The 23,135-nt window shown below is 38.5% G+C and overlaps 2 protein-coding genes across 2 annotated transcripts; both read right to left on the minus strand.

The window, feature by feature from the left end:
- Positions 1-6,316: 6,316 nt before the first annotated feature.
- LOC131649590 (uncharacterized) lies at positions 6,317-7,879 on the minus strand. Its single transcript, XM_058919344.1, has one exon. The coding sequence runs from the start codon at positions 7,877-7,879 to the stop codon at positions 6,317-6,319; it is 1,563 nt and encodes a 520-aa protein (XP_058775327.1).
- An 11,288-nt stretch (positions 7,880-19,167) lies between these two features.
- LOC131651649 (PHD finger protein MALE STERILITY 1-like) lies at positions 19,168-23,092 on the minus strand. The gene is made up of 3 exons (XM_058921318.1): positions 21,901-23,092; positions 20,830-21,115; positions 19,168-20,560 (listed from the first exon to the last, which is right to left on the minus strand). The coding sequence occupies exons 1-3, from the start codon at positions 22,196-22,198 to the stop codon at positions 19,168-19,170; spliced, it is 1,977 nt and encodes a 658-aa protein (XP_058777301.1). The 5' UTR covers positions 22,199-23,092.
- Between the last annotated feature and the right edge of the window lie 43 nt (positions 23,093-23,135).

The following is a 23,135-nucleotide window of genomic DNA, read 5'->3' on the forward strand; positions in this document are numbered from 1 at the left end:
AGCTGCAAACCTTCTCAGAAACTTCTTATCAGTCACCGACGCTTCGGGAGGATACTCTTGAGTTTCGAGGAACTTTTTGATATCATGATACCAGGGATTACCATCCAACTCAATATCAGCCTCGAAGCAAAATGCTGGTTCGTCCAATCTGTTGATGGTGATGTTAGGCGCTTCATTGGCCCATTTCACTTTGAACATGGAAGCCAAGGTAGCGAGAGCATCAGCAAGATTGTTCTCTTCTCTAGAAATATGCTCGAATGTGATCTCATCAAAATACGGAATGAGTCTCATCACATGCTCCCTGTACGGAATCAGATTCTGATGGCGAGTTTCCCAATCTCCATTGATCTGGCTAATGACAAGATTGGAATCCCCATAAACTTTCAAGTACTTGATTCGCAAATCAATCGCAGCTTCGATACCATAAATGCAGGCTTCATATTCAGCCATGTTATTAGTGCAATCAAAACAGATTCTGGCTGTAAATGGAAAATGAAAACCTGATGGAGAAGTAATTACAGCTCCAACACCATTCCCGAGTGCATTAGAGGCACCATCGAACACGAGCGTCCATCGCGATCCTGGTTCGGGTCCTTCTTCTGGTCCGGGAATGTTACAATCTCTAATGTACAGGACGTCCTCATCGGGAAATTCAAACTTCATCGGTTCATAATCTTCAACAGGCTGATGCGCAAGATAATCCGCCAACACACTACCTTTGATAGCTTTCTGGGTAGTATACTGGATATCATATTCAGTCAAAATCATTTGCCACCTGGCTACTCTTCCGGAAAGAGCGGGCTTCTCAAAGACATACTTAATAGGATCCATCTTGGAAATCAGTAAGGTGGTGTGAACCAACATATACTGCCTCAGCCGGCGAGCAGCCCACACCAAAGCACAGCAAGTTTTCTCGAGCAGTGAGTATCGGGATTCACAGTCGGTAAACTTTTTGCTAAGGTAGTATATTGCATGCTCTTTTCGGCCAGACTCGTCATGTTGACCCAGCACACATCCCATTGAGTTTTCAAGAACTGTGAGGTACATAATCAAAGGCCTTCCTGGAACTGGAGGCATTAGTATCGGAGGTTCCTGCAGATACTCTTTCACTTTTTCGAATGCTTTTTGACAATCATTATTCCACCTGGCCGTCTGATCTTTTCTTAGTAATTTGAATATTGGTTCACAAGTGGCCGTAAGATGAGAGATGAATCTAGCAATGTAGTTCAATCTCCCTAAGAAACCACGAACCTCTTTTTCTGTTCTCGGCTCAGGCATCTCTTGTATAGCTTTTATTTTGGCAGGATCGACCTCAATACCTTTTCCACTAACAACAAAGCCCAACAACTTTCCGGATCGCACTCCAAAAGTGCATTTGTTTGGATTCAACCTCAGTCTGAATTCCCGAAGCCTTTCAAACAACTTCTGCAAGTGAACCAAGTGCTCTTCTTCAGTGTGAGACTTTGCAATCATGTCGTCAACATACACTTCAATCTCTTTGTGAATCATGTCGTGAAAAAGAGTCACCATGGCACGCTGATACGTTGCCCCTGCGTTTTTCAACCCAAAAGGCATGACTTTATAGCAGAAAGTTCCCCACGGTGTGATAAACGTTGTTTTCTCCATGTCTTCTGGTGCCATCTTTATCTGATTGTACCCAGAGAAACCATCCATGAAGGAAAACACTTTGAAAGGAGCAGTATTATCCACCAACACATCAATGTGAGGAAGAGGAAAATCATCCTTTGGACTCGCCCTATTAAGATCTCTATAGTCCACACACATCCTGACCTTTCCGTCCTTCTTAGGCACATGAACAATATTCGCAACCCACGGCGGGTAATTCACAACTTGCAGAAAGCCAGCATCAAATTGTTTCTCAACCTCTTTCTTAATCTTCTCAGACATATCTGGGCGAGTCCTTCGAAGCTTCTGCTTAACAGGAGGACTATCTTCCTTGAGAGGTAGACGATGTACCACAATATCTGTATCGAGACCAGGCATATCCTCATAGGACCAAGCAAAGATGTCTGCATACTCTTTCAACATAACAATAAGCCTCTGCTTCACACTATTCTCAAGCGCAGCCCCTATCTTGACTTCTCGGACTTGCTCTTTAGTACCAACATTTACCATCTCGATTACCTCTTGATGCGGCTGAATCGCTTTCTTTTCCTGTTTCAACAATCTAGCCAACTCGTCGGGAAGATCACAATCTTCATAAGCTCCCTCCTCGGCTTGGTAGATCGGATTGTCAAAATCATAATAAGCAATAGCGGAACTGTTACCAATGAAATCCGTGGTAGTGGAACATCTGCATGATTGATGTTTTTATTTTAGTTTTATTTTTATTAAGCTATGTGCAAGTGTGTGCAAAAACATTGCCATTTAAAGGAAAAAAAAGTTAAAAGGAAAGACAAAGAGCAAAACATTTGAATGCAAAAACGTCCTTTTATTTCATGATTAACTTTGAAAATGCGAACTGCATGGCCCTACAAATGATTCACTACGCCTTGGGCAGAGCGTAGGAATTATGTCATGATAAGAAAAGTAAAAACAAGGAATTTACTCCTGAGCTTGTGTAACTTGGATGACATCTTCAATTGTCCAGTTGCGAGGCATCTCCCTAGGAATACTTGGACGAATCCAGCTATCAAAATCACAATCACTATCCACCTCCTCGCCATTGACAATGGCATTAACCTGGCCATCTTGAATGACACCACTACTTACAAACTTGATCGGGCTAAGGATATCAGGCTTTGGCGATGCAATACGCTTTCCAGGACTGAAACCAAGACCATTCTTGTCAAATTTGGGACGCACATCAATTACTTGCCCCCAGCCTTCCACCTTTCCAGTCTCAACAACAACCTGAGCGTCTTTCAGAGAAGACATAATCGTTTCTGGCTTCGTTATCTCATAAGGAGGAGTTCTCACAGCATTTACAGCTTCAAACGCTTGGAATGGCGTCTCATGTATTTCACCTTCGATCTCCACATACCGGAAAGAAGACAAGTGACTCACGATGTAATCCTCCTCACCACAAACCGTCACCACTTTACCGTCAACCGGATACTTCAACTTCTGATGAAGAGTGGATGTCACAGCACCAGCCTTGTGAATCCACGGTTGTCCCAACAGACAACAGTAAGCAGGTTGAACATCTATCACATAAAAGGTTGTAGTAAAGATCTGAGGACCAATCTGGATTGGTAGATCTACCTCTCCGAAAACAGACCTCCTTGAACCATCAAAGGCGCGCACTACCAACTCACTAGGCCTTAACTCCACACCGGCATAGTCAATTCTCATTAGAGCTGATTTGGGAAGCACGTTCAAAGAAGACCCAGTATCAACCAGAACACGGGACAAAGTCGTCCCCTTACACTCGATCGAAACATGCAAAGCCTTGTTATGGTTTCTCCCTTCTGGAGGAAGATCACAATCCGTAAATCCCAAACCGTTCCCAGCGGAGATATTATTGGCTACCGCTTCTAGCTGATTCACAGATATTTCATGCGGAACGTAAGCACCATTCAGAATTCGCAAGAGAGCATCTCTATAACCTTCTGAACACATCAGCAGTTGCAAGATGGAAATCTTTGACTGGGTCTGACCCAACTGCTCAACAACTTTGTAATCAGACTTCCTGATGATTCTCAATAATTCCTCCACATCCTTGGAAGACACAGCACTATCAGGTGCCCCACTCTGAATCGGAGAGTTCTGGACATCGGGCAATACTTGTTTTCCTTTGGCCTTAGCCAAAGCATCTGCATTGTTTTGAACAAGCTGAGGGGAGAACACCCTACCACTGCGAGTGATCCTACCAGTACCGGCGAAGTTATCAGTGTTTGCAACTGAGGCCTCAACAAACTTCTCTTTAGATGGCTCGCCTTCTTCCTTCGTGCCATAGTAATATACGTCTGAACCATAATGCCAAGGGATGGCCTTCTCACTCTCATATGGAATAGGCCCTGGCACCGTAATCATCAACGCCGCTGGTTGTTCCTCATACGGGATACTGACAGGTATCTGAATAGGCACCTGAATACATATTGGAACAACTGGATCATAAGGAATTGAGATCACAGACACTTCACCATCCTTACTCTTCGCACCTCTCAACCTTCGATAGAACTGAAGAGGACCCTCATCAATCAGCTTTTGTACCATACCTTTCAAATCAGCACAACCTTCAGGTTGACTCTTGCAATTCTCACAATCAACACCACAGCCCGGGAAGATACCGCTATTAATCAGATGTTGCTTCACAGATACAAGAGGAAAATTCAAACAGCTCACTTCAGATACAACCCTTATCTCTTCACTCTCAATGGCATTCACACCCGAACCTCCGTGAGCAGGCATCGGATTATTGACAATATTGGGTGTAGGAGTGAACTGAATAATCTTTTGGTCCAACAAATCTTGGACTTTGTTCTTTAACGCGATACACCTCTCGGTATCATGCCCAGCAGCACCTGAATGAAAAGCACATCGTGCATTCGCATTGTAATTCGGAGATTGTGTGTCCGGAGCATTCGGAGCATCTCTCAAAGTAATCTTCTCAATCTTAAGCAAATGTTGCAGCACCTGAGCATAGGTCATAGGAATCGGATCAATCTTTCTGTGAGGCCTAGTCCTGGGAGGATAGCGATCATTACTGGAATGCTGTCCCTGCTGATGTTGTTGTTGTGGTACTGGGATCATGACAGCATTAACCTGTGAATTGCTTCTCCCTGAACCCCTTCTTCCATATATGGCATCAGCATTTCCTTCTTTCCTTCTGGCATATCCTTCAGCTTGCTTCTTACCAACAGCAGAATTAGAAGAAGCTCCCAACTGAATTTTCCCCATCTTTAGACCCATCTCAACTCGTTCACCATATCTCACCATTTCAGAAAAGTTTGCTGAAGCACTGCAAGCCAAATAATAGTGTCCAGACAAAGTACTGGTGAACATGTCAATCATCTCACGTTCAGTCATAGGTGGCTGAACTCTTGCGGCTAACTCACGCCATTTCTGAGCGTACTCTTTGAAAGATTCTTTAGACCCCTGAACCAAACTCTGCAACTGGGTCCTGTTGGGTGCCATATCAACATTGTACTGATAGTGCTTAATGAAAGCCTCCACAAGATCTCTCCAAGAATGAATATGAGTGCGTTCGAGTTGAACATACCACTCCAAGGAAGCCCCAGCAAGACTATCCTGGAAGAAGTGCATCAGAAAACCCTCATCCTCAGAGTATACCGACATCTTACGATAATATGCCTTGACATGAGTCATAGGGCAAGTCGCCCCATTGTATTTGTCAAAAGATGGCACTTTGAATTTCGGGGGAATCCTCACACCAGGAACCAACCCCAAGTCATTGATATCCATGCCTAACACCCCTTTGCCCTCCACAGCTCTGAGACGTTCTTCAATCAGACGATACCTTTCAACCTCATCATGCGCACCTTCAGCACTATGCCTCGATACCTGATCAAAGTTTTCAACATTGAAATCCAAATTACCACGGTTCTGATTATCTCTCCTTCCCAACAGACGAGACGGAGGTGGAGGTGGAAACCCGTGATGCTGATTGAAAGGATTATAGTGCCCTCCCACGTGATCAAACTCATTCGGATCATGGTGATCGTCAATCCTGCCAGACACATCGTCGAACAGCCTCGAATGTCCTCCATTCTCAACCCTTCTAGAATTCTCGACGAGAACTCGCAAGTCATCCTGCCCCTTGGTCACATTAGTCAATGCTTCCATAAACTGCGCCATCTGCGCATTCATCTGCTCTGTCAATTGAGCTCTCATCTCAGCCATTTGTTCCTGAATCTGTTCCATCTGTCTTCTCTGATTGCTCCTAGTCGGATACGGGTGATTAGCCGTCTTAGAACTCCTTCTGGTAACAAAACAGCGAGACATAAGATATAAGACCTGCAAAACCTGCAAATATATGACATGTATGATATATGAATGATATGCATGAGATGTTTGTCAATTTTCAGGTATCCAAGAGTTCATCCCACTTTCAGGTAGGACATAGCAACCCTGATACCGAATATATTTGAATAACAATCCATACACGAGAATAAATCGGCAAACTGAGCAAATTTCATTCAAACATAACTGAGAATTTGAGTTCATACAACAAAACACATAACCGTGTCACAAAGTGCTCATAAGGTATACAAAAGAAATCCAGCATAACAAAATGCGACCCCATCCAACAATCCTGGACATGGGCGACAAATATCAAGCATAAACATCAAATCCACCATCATGGATCAAACAAATCTACCCCACAGTGATACTAGGATCGCCTGGCAACAGAATGAACTTCTCCATCTCCTCTCCGTTGGGCTCGGAGTCTTCTTAGTTCTTCTTCAAGCCGAGCAGTCTTAGCCTTCTCTTCCGCTAGCTGTTTATCTGAATCCCGTTTCTGCCTCTTGAGACTACTCTCTGATCTCTGTAACTGTAGACACTCTTGCTGCTTCTGATACAAATCTTCCTCTAGCAACTCATAGGGACGCCTCCGGGCACTGGCTTGACTTGAACTTGCGCCTTCGACTTGCTTGAGCTGGTGCATCAACCTCATCTTTGCATCTCTCTCTTCAAAGAACTTCAAATTGGTCTCTTGCTCTCTTTCATGCAACCTGTAGTTGGTAACCAGAGCATCCTTGTAAAGTTCTGTTGGCACAAATTCAGATAGAATCAAAGGAGGTTGCTTTTGAAGTGGTGCAACCCTGTCATATGGCAGCAACAAGTTTCCAACCCGTTTCACAATCCATTCAACATACGGTGTCAAAGCAAGTGATTCCTTCTTCCCTAAATGGGCTCCATTATGCTTACGGATCTTCTTCCAAGCCACAATTATCTCCTTCAACTTTTCTGGATCCGACCCCTTCTCAAAATAGACTGTCTCCGCTATCAAGTGATCTGCCGGCTTGTCTTTCAATGTATACCCCAACTGACGCAAGGATACCACGGGATTGTAATTGATGCAACCTCTGGTACCAACCAAAGGAACATTATCAAACTTACCGCATCCAACAATCACTTCAGAAACGTTAATTCGATACTTTGGCCACTGGATGTCATAAGAGGTAAGTGACATAATCCTGTGGGTCCACTTAAGTGTCTCCCTTGTCTTCACAAAAGGTCCTTTGCTGGGCAACAAAGAGAGGAACCAGATGAACAACAATTGAAGGCAACAAGTGATAGCACCGCCACGTTTCTCATATCGGGAATGAACGACATAGTAAGTATCGGCCAACAAAGTAGGAATAGGATTCTTTCCCATGAAGATGTGTACCGCGGCCGAGTCTACAAAATTGGGAACATTCGGGAACATCACAATCCCGTAAATAGCCACAGCAAGCAATGCATTGTACGCGTTCCAATTCTTTTTCTCAAATTCCTCTTTAGCTTTTCTCACCAAGAACTTCAAAGAGAACCCCGAGACACCTCCATTCGACTTCCAATTATCAGATACTTCTTTTATGCTCAAATAAAGAGCAGCAGTGATCAACTTGAAATTCACTTCTTTTGGAACGTCGATGAATGGCACTTCGCCTTTTACCTTGAGATTAAGAATGATAGAGTATTCTTCCAATGTCGGAGCCAACTGGTAATCCTGGAACGTGAAACACCTCATTTCGGGATCATAGAATTGCATCAAAGTTTGCAAAACAGGCGTCTCAACCACGGTTTCCAACAAAGTCAAAATATTCCCATAATTATCTGTGAAACTCTTCAAGCAGAAAGCGGTCATTAACGAACTCAAACCCTCTAAGGCGGTCAACGGCTCTCGAAAAAAGCTGTAGGTGTGCGTATGTCTCTTTGCCTCCTTGACAGTATCAATGGGAGTGTCCATCTTTAACTTGAATGAACTCCTGAATGTCCCTGAAAAACATGACATGCAAATGCTTATTATACATATCTTTTTTTTTGCGTTTCTTTTGGAAATAAATATGCTATGATGCAAAGTGGTGGGACTTGTTGCCGCCCACCAGGCATTCTGGACTGCCGGTAACACATATAGTATAGAGCCAAAGGTTCGGCCCCCAAATGTTATACCACACGGAATATAGAATGTCAATCCACAGAACCAAAGCCCATAGTCAATAACACACTTGGAATAGAACACAGACTACCACTCGAACAAGAACCATAGTACCCCACGAACAAGGACCATAGTACACTCGAACAAGAACAGCGGTAACCCACGAACGAGAACAGCGGTAACCCACGAACAAGAACAGCGGTACCCACGAACGAGAACAGCGGTCACCAACAATGTACCTGTTAATATGATCATTGATTCCCGCCCCACTCACGGGTAAAATCTAGGCCAATGGTAAGGTCATGAAACGCAGTATACGGTCCGCCCGAAGGTAAGCATCATCACAGCGCGGAAGCGGGTGATGATAATACCTCCGTTTGAAACCACTACTCTGCTCGTGTTCACATAGTCCATCCCGAGACGTACACCTCGAGACAAACCATGCTCCCACTCTATCCTAGGGTTCCTATGGTTCACACATAGCCTGGGTATTGGGCCTTTTACCTCTTGAAACACCCACCCAACAGACAGAGATCCAGCCAGTCCAGAATATGATGCAGAAAAGTAAAAACGCACATAGAATGCAATGCAAACAGATAAATATGCAAAGCAGTAAAAACACCCAAAGATAAACACACAAGCGCTAGGATCGACTCGCTGAGTCCGGACCAGCAACAGGTCGAGACGTCCCCAGCAGAGTCGCCAGCTGTCGCTACCGCGAAAATTAACAGAGTCGCCACTAACATATTTATCCTGAAAAGGAAGGGAATGCCAGCAAACCACAAAACAAAACAACGGTCTCACGACCAGAGAAAAGGGTAAGGGAGTCGGTTACGCGAGGGGAAGGTATTAGCACCCCTCGCGCCCATCGTACTCGATGGTATCCACGCTTGTGTCTAAAACTATGGGTGTGTAACAAATCTACGCTAATCTGGACTAAAATGAATGCAGAATGTAGGGAAAAGAAAAGATTGTGCTCGCACGGGCCCTACCCCGCTGCCTACGTATCTGTTTTGCAGAATCAGAGCTACCGTAGCTCGGCTAACTAATTTCTGTTTGTTTTGTGTTTTTTAGGTGAACGAGTTACATTCACACTCCGCTGCTCGACCTTTGGAGACTTATGCTGGGAATGGAGCGGAAATAACAAGCTCTTAAGAAAAGAAAATCAAAGAGTGTGGTTTGTGTTTTAAAAGAATGCATGAGGAAGACCTAAGCTAAGGGGGAAAGCTTGCTACCTAATGTTATCATACAAAGGGTACAAGTCTAAGCTAAGCTAACAACCTACGAGAAAAAAAGGGGAAGCACACAATAATATCACACAAACGAGGATCCGCTCGTAAAGCAAACAAACCAACGGTACTGACCGAGTGGTAGAAAAGCGGTCCCGCCATAGCCAAGGGGAGCAGCTCAACCCAAGTCAACCAAGCATTAGACCTCGTGAAAATGATCGGGCCATAGACAAGAGGGCGGACCCCTCTCAGCAACCAAGCCGTCACGGATCATAAAGGAAAACGGTGCGTGCGTACACCGAGCATCAACGTCGAGTGACATGAGCTATAGGAAAGGCGGGGGTCCGGCTACATGAACCCTTTTCCTGACATACTCGATAACAAGATCTTTTGCACGTTCAATAGCGAGCAACGCGAGGCGTGCGCATACTGAACAGACTCGATGAGACTAGGCGGGGGTTGATTACGAACCCTTGACCGCATGCCTTCCATGAGGACTTAACGGAGTGCCATATAGGACTTATTACACCGTGACTCCCTGCCGCAAAGCACAAATATAAACACACCAACAAAAACAGAGCCTCTTTCGAGGGCTTGGCCAGATGCATGTCTAGGTCCTACTTCTCATGTTAAAGGATGATGCGAGAAAGCGATAAAGTGTGAGAGAAATAAAATGAAACGGAATCAATACCAAACGGATGATGATCCGTAAACTAAAGCGAAGAGAGCGAGTAAACTAGAATCCCGCGAGCGAGCTAGCAGAGCAAAAGCAAATAGTCAGCACACCGATTCAGCACACCGATTAGCCACAAAGCATACAAATGTCGACTCGTATGTCGAGCACAATCACAATACACCTGCAAGAGGAACAAGCAAACCAAACAAGCAGATATAAAGTAATACAGACGTGTCTCCAGGATGAGAGCACGACACGAGTAAATGAGATAGAATTGTATTCCGCAAGTGAAGCGGAACACTCAGGCAATGAGTATCAATCGGAGACCGTCCAAACGCCTTGCACACTAGCACACAGGTTAGAGATAACAAATATCGCAATCGGAATTGCGTTATTACCATAAAGCGAAAAGAAACGGACAAGTTATGTAAATGTAAGATAAACGATCAACATGAAAAGGAAAATCAAACATGGAGAACTTAACAAACAATCAATATCAATCATCTCATGAGATAGCACGTTTCACAAGCTTTCCAACGATATAAAGAACGCACAAATCGGAGTTACGAGTGAAAAGATACGAAAGCTTGAAGTTAGAAAATGAAATATGGAAAAAATTACACTCAGGAACCGGTTCCTGCATAGGACAACCCGGTTCCCCATACAAAAAACCAGAGAATGAACATTTTAGAAAACTGGGAACCGGTTCCCTCCTAGGGACAACCCGGTTCCCCATACAAAAACCAGAGAATGAACATTTTAGAAAACTGGGAACCGGTTCCCACCTAGGGACAACCCGGTTCCTGGTACAAAAACACAGAGAATGAGAAAATAAGCAAGCTGGGAACCGGTTCCCACCTAGGGACAACCCGGTTCCCCATACAAAAAACCCAGAGAACACAAAAAATTAGCAAGCCAGGAACCGGTTCCCCCCTAGGGACAACCCGGTTCCTGGTACTAAAAACCAGAGAATCAGCATTTTTGGATAGAGTGGGAACCGGTTCCCGCCTGGGACAACCCGGTTCCTGGCGTGTAAAAACAGATTTTTAAGCATTTTAAAGGCCTTGGAGTCATTCGCACTCAATCCAAAACGTACCGTTTAAGCACAAGCAAACATCAACAACACAATTTACATGCATCCACACATCAAATAATCCACGTGTTAACAATTATGCTAAGTGCAACTCGTCAAATAGAGCAAATATCGAGCAACATTGCATCACATGCATTTATACAAACACGTGGAGTACATCACAAGCAACACAAACTATCGACAACAATTATGCACACAAAGTCAACAACAAATCACGGATCCGAACACGAACAACACAATTCATCATCAACGGATATCAATCATATTCAATCAACATCAAATCCAATCACAATTTACATGAACACGATCAATTCGGACAAAAATACGCAAATTCACCGATCAATCATTATCAATCATCCATAAATCAAGAACAAGGAGTAGATTTAGATTTGAATTCACATATAATCAACAATTAAGCACTTAATTCAAGATTCGAAAGCTTACCGGATGAAGATCCAAACCGAAGCGCGAACACGAACACGATACGAACGCGAACACGACACGAACGCGAGCACGAAAACGAAATCCGAAGCGAGAGAGAGGGATGTCGCGCGGCCTTGTGAGGAGAGAGGAAGAGAAATTCGAACTTCGATCTTGATCTTCAATCCATGTTCTTGATCTTGAAGAAAATTGATGAATATTGATGGAAGTTTTATGTGATATGTGGTTTTTGATCTATGAGAATTGAGAGAGAATTGAGAGAATGCGTTTGTGAAGAATTGGTGAATTGAGATTATGAAAGTCCTCCTTTGATTTGTGAAGAGCAAAATGTTTATATATTGTCAACGCGAAATGTCTAAATTGCCCTCGGTTCGTCTTGTTTTGGCTCGTTTTTAAGGAAACTCGGTTCGGCTCTGAATCTCGGAACGAAATCAACGTCCACTCGAAGGTGACTAAAATTGTAGATCATAGCCGCGAGAGTCGCCTCAAACGGATAAGCGACGAAGAAAATACGCGCGTTTGAATGACGAGAAACGTCGGTCCAAACAAACGCGACTGTGCAGAATTTTGCGCGTACCGCTCAAAGAACTCGATAAAACCTCATCTTCGGCTCAGAATCCGACCTGGCATGTGTGACGAAGAATCGAAGCTAACGAAATTTCCAAGAAAATGCCACCGGAATGGGCTTCATACGATAAAAATCGAAGAAGTTATGAATTTTCAAACTCGGTGCGACACACTCGAAAACATACTTTTCACCGAAACAGTGCGACGATCATTAAAATGCTGGGAGTTTTCAGTGCATAATTGGTCTTCGGTCCGAACATATGAAATCTTGATAATGATGACACGAACCTCCAGTTAAATTTTCAAGCAAATCCGACGAGCGGATTGTGAGATATGAATTTTTATTGTCCGAAAATCCTACATTCAGCACCGTTTTTCACTGCGAAACCTCAAGTAATTTGCAAATTCGACGACCTTCTTCAAAGAATTAGCTTCCGAGCCGAACACGAAAGTTGTAGACATCGTCGAAACAGTCAAGATAACGCGGGAACTAAGCTCATATCACCTTCCAAATATGACTTGCGAATTTTTCTCGTATTTCCACTGTTTAAACCATTTTTCACGCCTTTCTTCTTAAACCCATGAAAACTCTTTATTATTTTTCTTCAATTTTGAAATGACGAAATAAACGTCATTATTAACTTATAGCTCAAATAAAGAGGGCAAATTTTGGGGTGCAACACTCTCAAAATAATCACTTTTTGAAAAAAGTTCCATTGTGATAAGTTGTTTGTTTTTCCAAGATCTACAACTTTCATTTTGGGAGATTTTTGAGTGTGTAGGCAAAATTTGGAGATCCATGAATTAGGTCAAAATACACTTAAAAACCTTAATTTGACTTTTTGTTGACTTTTTGATTCTTGATGAATTCTTTGAATTTTATTTGATCAAATATCTTCAATATCCATATGATGATTATTTGGATCCTTAAAAGTCCATGGTTGACTATTTTTCTCAAAAGTCAAAGGTTGACTTGCACATTTGACTTTTTCCAGATAAACTGCAGTTTTGTGATTTCTAAATAAATCAAGCTCTCCTCTTCAAATGAATGATATGGATTGACTATAATGTTGATTTGGATGCCCTTGAATCATATTTTTGAGTCTTGGAACCATCTCTTGATTAAAAGTCAACCCTTCATAGAAATTAGGTCAAAAACCCTAATTGGAGCTTCTGATGAACTTGAAGGTGATTGATCTTGCATTGAACCATCTTTGGACCTTGGTTTTGATTGGAGAACCCTTTGAATCATAGAAGAATGTTGAATTTCTTTGTGGGCCTCAAAACCCTAGTTTGCTCAATTTCTTCTTGATCAGTCTCCTGTCTTAGGACACAAGCAACAAACAACAATTTTTGTATTTTTGGTTAGCAAATAATAAATGCATGATGATAATGATGACAATGATGATCCTAATATTTAGGCTATGGTGGGATCTCAGTGGTCAAAAATTGGGGTGCAACAATAATTAATATTGAAGAACCAGAAGTTTCTTCAATCCAGTATATTGTTGTGTTTCTAAAGGAAATTAAAAATCAGATAAATTGAGCTTTTCATGACATTGATTGTTGCATTGACCAAAATATCATGCAAAATATTTATTGTCTACTCACAACCAGAAGTTTGTGAAATTTTTTTTCTCAAAAAGCGATCTCATTTTCTGAATTTTTTCTTTCCAGAACTTTCTTGATAAGTATCACATATATTACTAAAAATTGATATTGGATATCTTGTAGCATATGTTCATATGAAAAAAAAGGACTTGAAGATACGTTCTTTAGACGTATAAGGCAGTTATATGATTGATACTTATGAGATTATAACTTCTAAATTATGCGTTGTGAACACACAATCAAGTACATTAAATATTTATTCGCATCAAGCCAACAAGATACTATATATTAACCCTCCCTAAACTTACCATTTATTCTAATATTTCTCATCTAAGTGAATATTTGGATGTGTAGTGTATATTCCAATTGCTCCAATATAATACATTAAGATGAGTCATGAAAGAATATTGATATGAATCTCAATTTTGAGGATATAATTTGAGCAAATAACAAAATACTTGATTGCAGCCCAGTAGACTGATTATCACTTAATAAATTATTTTTTCAATATTAAGGGGAGGGAATAAGGAGTTGAAATCATGAACGAGAAGTTCAAATAAACAATTTTAAATCTTGATCCCCGTACAAAACAATATGAACCTGAAGTTCGAAACATTATTCATTTGTAAATATTATACAACCAATTACAACTGCTAATACTACAGTCGAAATGGATTCTCCTGTTGGATAATCTTATATTGCAAGTGAATTAAAACCGTGTATGAAGCATGATAGGAAAGTAAGTTCCAATATTAACAACTATAAACCTGAAGTTTACAAATAATAATAAATTTTTAATTTGGCATGACCAGTTGGGTCATCCTGGTTATATAATGATTTAAAAAATAATTGAAAATTTATGCGGTCATCAATTAATGAGTGGGGAAATTATTCAAATAAGTTCTCATGCAACTCTTGCTCGCAATTGATATTGATAATTCGGGCATCACCAACAAAAACTAGAAATGAATCAATCAGTTTCTTAGAGCATTTACATGATGATATTTGTGGGCCAATAACCCATCATGTGGACCATTTAGATATTTTATGGTTTTAGGTGATGCATCAACTAGATGGTCACATGTTTGTTTGTTGTCAACTTGCAACCAGTCATTTGCGTGATTTCTAGCTCAACTGATTCGAATAAGAGCTCATTTTTCCGATTATCTTATCAAGAAATTACGTCTTGATAATGCTTCAAAATTTTTCATCTCGAGCATTTAATGAGTATTGTATGTCAACTGAAATTAATACATTAAATATCCAGTAGCACATGTTCATACAGAAAATGGACTTGCAAAATCATTTATTAAACATATGAAATTAATTGCAAGTCCGCTTATTATGAGATGCAAACTCCCAATTTCTGCTTGGGGACATGCAATTTTGCTTGCTACAACATTGATTCACATCAGGCCAACGAGTTAGCACACCTCTTCACCTTTATAATTAATTTTTGATAAAAAGACATAATATTTCCCATCTAAGAATTTTTGGATGTGTAATGTATGTTCCAATTTCTCTACCACGACGCAATAAGATGGGTCCTCAAAGGAGGATGAGAATATATGTTGGATATTGTAACTCGATGGGAGAAATGACTTTAATATTTCACAAACAGATGTTGCGGTGTGCAAGAGTCGCCACCGACTTTGATTTTATCCAATTAGGAAAGGTATAAAAGAACAGGAAAGACCTTTTGAGAAAAAGAGTTCGGGGGGTAGGTTAAAGGGAATGTGTAAGCACCCTTTGTATCCATGGTTATCCATGGGCTCTTAGTTTGCTTAGCTCACTTCCTCAATTTTTATCCTATGAAGGTGTTATAGGACTTTCTGGGAAGCCCAAAATGTTCTCTACAAGCCACTTTGGAACCTTTTTTCCATTTGGAGATTTTATTTTGAAGATATGGCTCCTGACAAAAAACAGCTTTTTGCGAGCTTCTAGAAGGACCTGTAATGTATTAGCTTCTATCTCTCAAATGATGTAGTTCTTGGACTTGGGCCCAACATCAAAGTTGTAGATAATTGAATTTCCTTGATAATGAGCTTTGGTTTGGGAATTTATGATGAAGTATGAGAGACTTATGGCCAGTCAAAGTTGGGTTGACTTTCTCCTAGAAACCCTAATTTAGCAACTTCAAGTTTTAATGATTTCTGAGCTTTCCTTGATTAATCATGATCAACCCTTGATCAATTGATGAATGTGACAACAAAATATTGATGTTGACAAAAAATCAGGAGTTTTGACTGTGATTTGTCCATGGTTGACTTTTAGGTCAAACTGGTCGACTGTGGACCATTTGAGCAGTTGAATGAGCAATCTTACGAATCAGGGCTTGAAAATTGGCATGAGGATACTTTGAAGCATATGGGAAGCCATTAAGTTCACCTGAGGTATCAGAAACTGATTTTACCTGGAGAAAAGCAAAACCTTGGTTGGAGGCTTGTTGTTTAAGAGATAGGTAAGTGAGCTTATTCATCAGTACTTGAACCAAATTATTTGAAATAAGATGGGCAAATTTTGGGGTATGTCAGATATGAATCTACATCTATCCATTAGGGGGAGAGAATAAGAAGTTGGAAAAATATATCAGTTGAAATGAATTATCATTATCTCATCTTGATCCTCGAACCAAATAATGTGAACTAGAAATTCAAAAGATAATTCAGCTGCAAAACTTAGTAAATTAATTACCAAATGCATTCACTGATTCAAAAGATGTGACTAAATCATATATACCAACTGCAAATTCTCCAATAAAAATTGATATCCCTGTTGGACAATCCAATGAGTCTCAACCACGCCTGAAGCATGGCAGATCAATCGGTTCCAAGGATAAAAATCCTCGAACAAGAAAGGGAGCTAAGAATAAAGATGGCCCAATTGAGGATATAGAAAATTTAAAAGAATCTTCAGACAAAATAAACATTTTATCTCCAGAAGAGATTGATCAGGTACCTGAAACTTATAAAAATAAAGAGATCTTGATAAATTATGTCCATAATGGAATACAATGGAATCGACATGAAGTTGACATTGATGATATTTCTCTAACAGTATAGCGCTAAATATGATAAATGACAAAAGGATCATGAATCAACGTCTATTAAAGTTTGTACACTAAGTGAGGATTGGCCTAAATGGAAATATGCAATTGAAACATAATTAAACTCACTTCACAAGAGACAAGTGTTTGGACCTGTAGTTCAAACACCTCAAGGATTGAAGTCGGTTGGATACAAATGGGTTTTCTGCGAAGACAAAATGAAAATAATGAAATTGTGAGATACAAAGCTCGACTTGCCGCTCAATGATTTTCGCAAAGACATGAAATTGATTTTGACGAGACATATATTTAATAAGCCTTGTAGCACATGAAGGGTTTAATTTGCACATGATGGGTGTTGCAACAGATTATCTATATGGTTCACTTAATAGTGACATTTACATGAAACTCCCTGAAGGATTCAATTTAGTAGAGGCACGTGATTTTGGATATCGAGAAAACTACTCCATCAAATTGAAAAGGTCTCTCTATGGGTGGAAACAATATGAAAGAATGTGGTATAATCACCTTAGTGAATATTTACTGAAGGGTGGATATACAAATAACTCAATTTGTCCTTGTATTTTCATAAAAGGATATGGAAAATAATTTGCAATAATAGTTGTATATGTGGATGACATAAATATTATGGGAACTCTTGAAGAGCTTCCAAAAGCTATAAATTGCTTAAAGAAAGAGTTTGAGATGAAGGATCTAGGAAAAACAAAATTATGTCTAGGCTTACAAATTGAAGATTTGGACAATGAAATATTTGTATATCGGAAGGTTATATAAAAAAGTGTTGAAACGCTTATATATGGACAAATCTCATCCGTTGTCTACTCCAATGATTGTTATATCATTAAATATAGAGAAAGATCCTTTCAAGCCTCGAGAAAAAGATTTAAAAAATTGCTTGGTCCTGAAGTACCATATCTTAGTGCAATTGGAGCACTATTATACGTTGTTAATTCTACACGTCTTGATATATCATTTGTGGCCAATCTATTAGCAAGATATAATTATTCAGCTACATGAAGACATTGAAACAGAGTCAAACATAAACTTGTAATCGTAGAAATGCAGGTTACTTGTCAGACTCTCACAATGGTATATCAGAAACAATTTATTTGTTTACATGCGATGGTACAACTATTTCATGGAGATCTATGCAACAACTCATAGCAACAAATTCATCAAATCATGCACCACATGAAGTCTCTTCCAAGAAGAACTTTTAAGCAATAGCTACAAAGAATATTGTCTCACATATAAATGTTTGCATAAGGGGGAGAAATACATATGTTTTGCATTCTTTTTCCCTTCACCGTGGTTTTATCCCACTGGATTTTCCTGATAAGGTTTTTAAGGCAATTTACATTTAAAGAATATTATACTCTTTTAATTTCTTCACTAAAATTTTTTCCACTGGATTTTTTCTAGTAAGGTTTTAACGAGGCACATCCTCAATGGACATCCAAGGGGGAGTGTTATGAATAAAGATAAAAGTGGATGTCTATCCTTATTCTTTCTTTTCATCTTCATATTCTCTATTAATAGATGTGACTTTCCATCTCCCTTGTGTCCTATAAATAAGACTCATATTGCAATGTAAATGATACTTTTGAAGATGATAATACAAGATTATTTTCTCTCTTCTCTTTCTCTCACTCATCTCTCTATATTATTTTAGTTAATTTCATAACAGTTTCAATGATTTATATTTCCTATATCATTATTTTAATTTTAACGTCCCAATTAGACTCTTTAGTTGCTAATATTATGAATATATTAATTGATTTTATTCTACTTTATATTTTAATTAAGAAAAATTACATCCATTTAATAATTTTGACTTTGATACCCCTAAATGATGGTGCCTTAGACTCCTGCTCCATGAGCCCGTGTTCAGGACCACCCCGACTATAATCAAGAAACTTCACTTAAAGTTAATAAACACTTACTTACTATTATCTTAATTTGTATATTCGCACATATATAAATAAGCAACACACCCTTCAAAATTTATCTATGTAACCAATATTATCATGTTCTTGGTCTTCTTGTTATAATTTTGATGACATTCCCTAACACACGATCTAATAGAGAGGAATTTTATACCCTCTCCAATTTTTCTTTAGAAGCACGCTCCTAAAAAAAACATAAATTTTGTATAGTTTATCGAAGAAATATGCTATTCCAATATACATTTCTAAAAATACTTGTAGTTTTTTTTTTTTAATGTAAAGGGTGGAAAAATTTCTTCAGAAAAGAGACGATACAGTTTGTAGATGTAATAATCCCTAAATTAAAATATAAATATTTTTATTAATTAACCATAAATTAAATTAACTTTACATAAAAATCAATGTAACTAATAAAAAAGACCTCAATAGATCGATTGACTAAACATTAACAAAGAAATCAACAATTTCATTATGGCAAAGAAGGAAAAAGAACAATTTCTTGCTCACACCTTTTGCATAGAAAAATATGAGGGACTTCTTCATCATTTGGAATTCTAACACATCTAGTGTGTTGCCAAATTTCACAAATATCACAAGACACCAATCTTTCACCATCATCTTCTTTAGTTCCACAAGTGCAATCCACAATTCCCTTATTTGGATTCCTTTCACATATTTGCTCAACCATGTCACTACCATGCCAACCTTCAAGAACAAGCTTTCCACCAACTTCAACCATTCCAAAAACCATTTCATTCCCTTTTGCATTCATCAAATTCTCATTTGATTCCACCACAAAACCCCTTAACCCCCAATAGATTTCCCTAAAATTCCTTTCAACTTCTAGCTTTAAGTCATTAATTGTAGCACAATTTTTCAATGTGATACATTCATAAGGAGGCATTGACATTTCATTGTTCAAATAATACTCATGATCATGTCCTACATTGTTAACATTCCTCAACAAAATTGTGCAATAAATATTGAATTTTCCTTCTGATCCTAATTCAACTTGCAAAGGTACCTCGCCATAGTCTTTGATAAGATACTTTGTATCAAGAATTATTCTAGCTGCCAATGGTATAGCCGAAAGAAATTCAGACCCTATAATTGGTTTTGTATCAATAAGTATGTACTTGTACAAACAAATCATGTCTTTCATGAGTTGACCTCTTGTGATCTTGTACTTGTCCTTCACTTTATTACTACTACTCATAACCAACCCTTCATGACAAGGGTAAGCATTAGAAATGTCTTCTAAACAATACTCCAAAACTTTGGTAACCGGATTCAAGCTCCGACGAACCAAATAGTTTCCAACAACATGGTTACCGAGCGACTTCAAAACAAAATCCAACAAACCAGTGTCACCTATGTAAACGCGCGCTGCATCCCTAACTTCTTGTCTTGAAATCCATCTGAATTCTGTTCTTTTCAAGGCCTCGACGATAACCCTCGTCGCCATTTCAATCCTTTTAGGCGACCAACGGCAATTTGTTTCAACTAGGGCATTTGTGTTGTAGGAACCAATGCATGTTTCGCGTGGAAGCCGCGACTTGAGCTCTAACATGTAGTGAAACAAGTCACCAAGGGTTATAAGAGAGTGATCAGAAAGTGTTTGGTACCTTGAGAAAATTAATGGGATTTCATGACTTGAGTTTGCAATATGGTGTGTGAGTAAGTATAGTGGCATACTTCTTATTGCTTCTATGGCTTTTTGGTACATTGATTGTGTTACACCAAAACATCCTCTACCAAACTTGTATCCCCAACGACCAAACCATGGTTCACTATATGCTATCCCATTCACAAGTCTCAATTCCATGCCCCTTTTTTGTGATGTGTCATTCAAACTCACTTTCCTATCATGTTTAATACATATTAAGTAATTAGTCTTTGTATAGTTATTTGACATTTACGCATTCGGCGCATCAATGACTGATCAATCAATATTAAACGGTTTAAATTTGAGTTTTATATTTTAAATTATTATTAAAAATTTAAGAAACATATTTTTGAATCATCAAAGTCTCGATTAAACGGTCACTGATACACCAAATGCGTGAACGCGTGCATCCGCGAATGTAGTGAATATGCATTCATAATTAAAAGTGTGTGGAAATGGACTAACCTTGCTTGCAATCCATTGCACAAACGATTCCAAAACTCCATGATTTGGTTGCCACCCAAATTAGAACCCATTTCCAAGCCATTGACACATAGCAAATGTCCAAATCCATTAGAGTGAAATACACCATGCATCATATGGCCTTCTAATTCTATTAATTTTGACTTACCATTGTTCATTGTACCAATTGAGTCACAGCAATTTTCACAGGTAGTGCAGCTACTTAGTGCCTCCTTTGAAGGTAATAGAAAATGATACTTCTTATTGCAAATTAAATGGTTGCCCCAACCTAAATAAACTCCAATCAAATTTATGTAATTAAGATTATTATAGTATTCAGCCAAAATAATATGGATTAAATAAAAGAATTTAGTTTGTATATAGTTTATACATTAAATCAGATTTTTGTCGGATTATTAAAAACTTCCTATTTTTATCATAATCATTTTTAAAGTTCAATATCTAAAGTCAATCAATAGTTTTTTTAATTTGGATAAAGTATTTAAACCTTAGTATCATCACTAAAATCAAACCAAATAAATATGTAAATTGTGTCATTAAGTCAACTCAATTAATAATTGTGCAGGTATATGGATTCGAATCTACTATATTTCAGTTATTCACCTTTGACACATACTAGACATTTGTGGGAAAAAGTGGTGATCTGGTAGATTCAAACATAAATTTTTACATAAAATATTCTCACAATCAATCAAAACTTTGATTTTTACAATTAATAAAAACTATAATTCTAATAAAAAACATGTATACTAAAGGTTATTTTAGACAAATTTATATTAAAAAAATAATAATGTGACATATCAAAGGATTGGATTAGTAGGTTCAAAACATCAAACTAAATAAAACATCATCTGATTTGAATGGATTGGCTTATGTCGGATTTTGAAGCTAAAAAATTGATTCATAAAATCATGTATAATAAATCATGTGACTTTAACTTATTAACTTTTTTAAAAAATAAACCAACTTTTTGTAAGCTAATTAGAATGCAAATTGAACATTATATTATCTAATTACACAATGCAAACCAAATATTAAATTAATAAACATTACCAACATATTGACAATGGTTGCAATGACGATTCATAGCCGCCTCAATTGATTCTTCAATCACAAACAACAAAACATGCAAAGGTGGATGATGATGCAACTCAAGTTGAAAAGACCACATAGGCATTCCCATATTTATATTACTCTCCAAATTCGCATATTCAAGTAAAACATTCACATTTTCACGAAACGATGAACCATTAAACATGACAGGATAACCTTGTTCCCCGAAATTCTTGAACCTGAAAACCCTCCCACATCTTTTCCTTCTCTTGTTACCAACAACATCAACATTCAACATTGTACTTTTTTTGAGGATGTTTGAAGAGCTTCTAACATGTTGGAACCAAAGGGAAGTGTTATATATAGATTTATGTTATGTTTTTATATAGTCACATGTACACTCACACACTTAGTGCCTTGAAATAAAATTGGACATGTTAAAATAGAGTTGCAATGCTTCTATTTGCATGATTTGTTACAAAATTGGATTTCCTTGAAAATTTATCGTAGTAACCTACGAAATGGTTGGTGTTTTGATTTAAATTATAGGTGCCATGCAATTATAGCCTCTTATGTTTTCCTACTAATTCTATGGTCAAATTTTTTGAGTAGTTGATTCTTTTCTTATGGGATTATAGGGAAATGCAACATTTCTTGTCTAACTACCGTTTTGGAACATAATTTTGTTAATTAAGTTGAACTTGCATTATGCATTGGTTTGTGCAAAGAGATCTTAACATTAACTAGTGTTAAATAAAGTGATTGATATTATATGGCGTTTGTGCCAAGGGTGTTTTTCGTCTAACTTAATTTATATGTGGAACTCTTGTATCAGGCTTGAAAGTTGAGTTTTAATTTTTAATAATGCTGGTGAATCTTGTATTTCACAAAGAATTGCATATAAAAAATATTTTAGCAATACTTATGTTATCAGGAACTTTCTATATCCTCCAACATGACTTAGCATACCTTTAAGCAAAATATGTTGTCTAAAAATACACTTTTCAAATGTGTGCTTTTTTAGAAATATTGGTGTAAAAAGTTTCTCATTGAAACCAAGCCACATCAACATCAGTAATAATTTTTAAAAAAAAATAAATTGAACATAATTACAAGTGTCGGTGTCGGTTCTGACACAGATTACAAGTGTCGTGTCAATTTCTAACACGGACACACCATTTTTTTCCGAGGTGTTGGTACTAAGGAGTTTAACAAGTATCATACGACCACATTAA

The sequence above is a fragment of the Vicia villosa genome, linkage group LG2 (assembly GCF_029867415.1).
Source record: "Vicia villosa cultivar HV-30 ecotype Madison, WI linkage group LG2, Vvil1.0, whole genome shotgun sequence".
Taxonomy (NCBI): domain Eukaryota; kingdom Viridiplantae; phylum Streptophyta; class Magnoliopsida; order Fabales; family Fabaceae; genus Vicia; species Vicia villosa.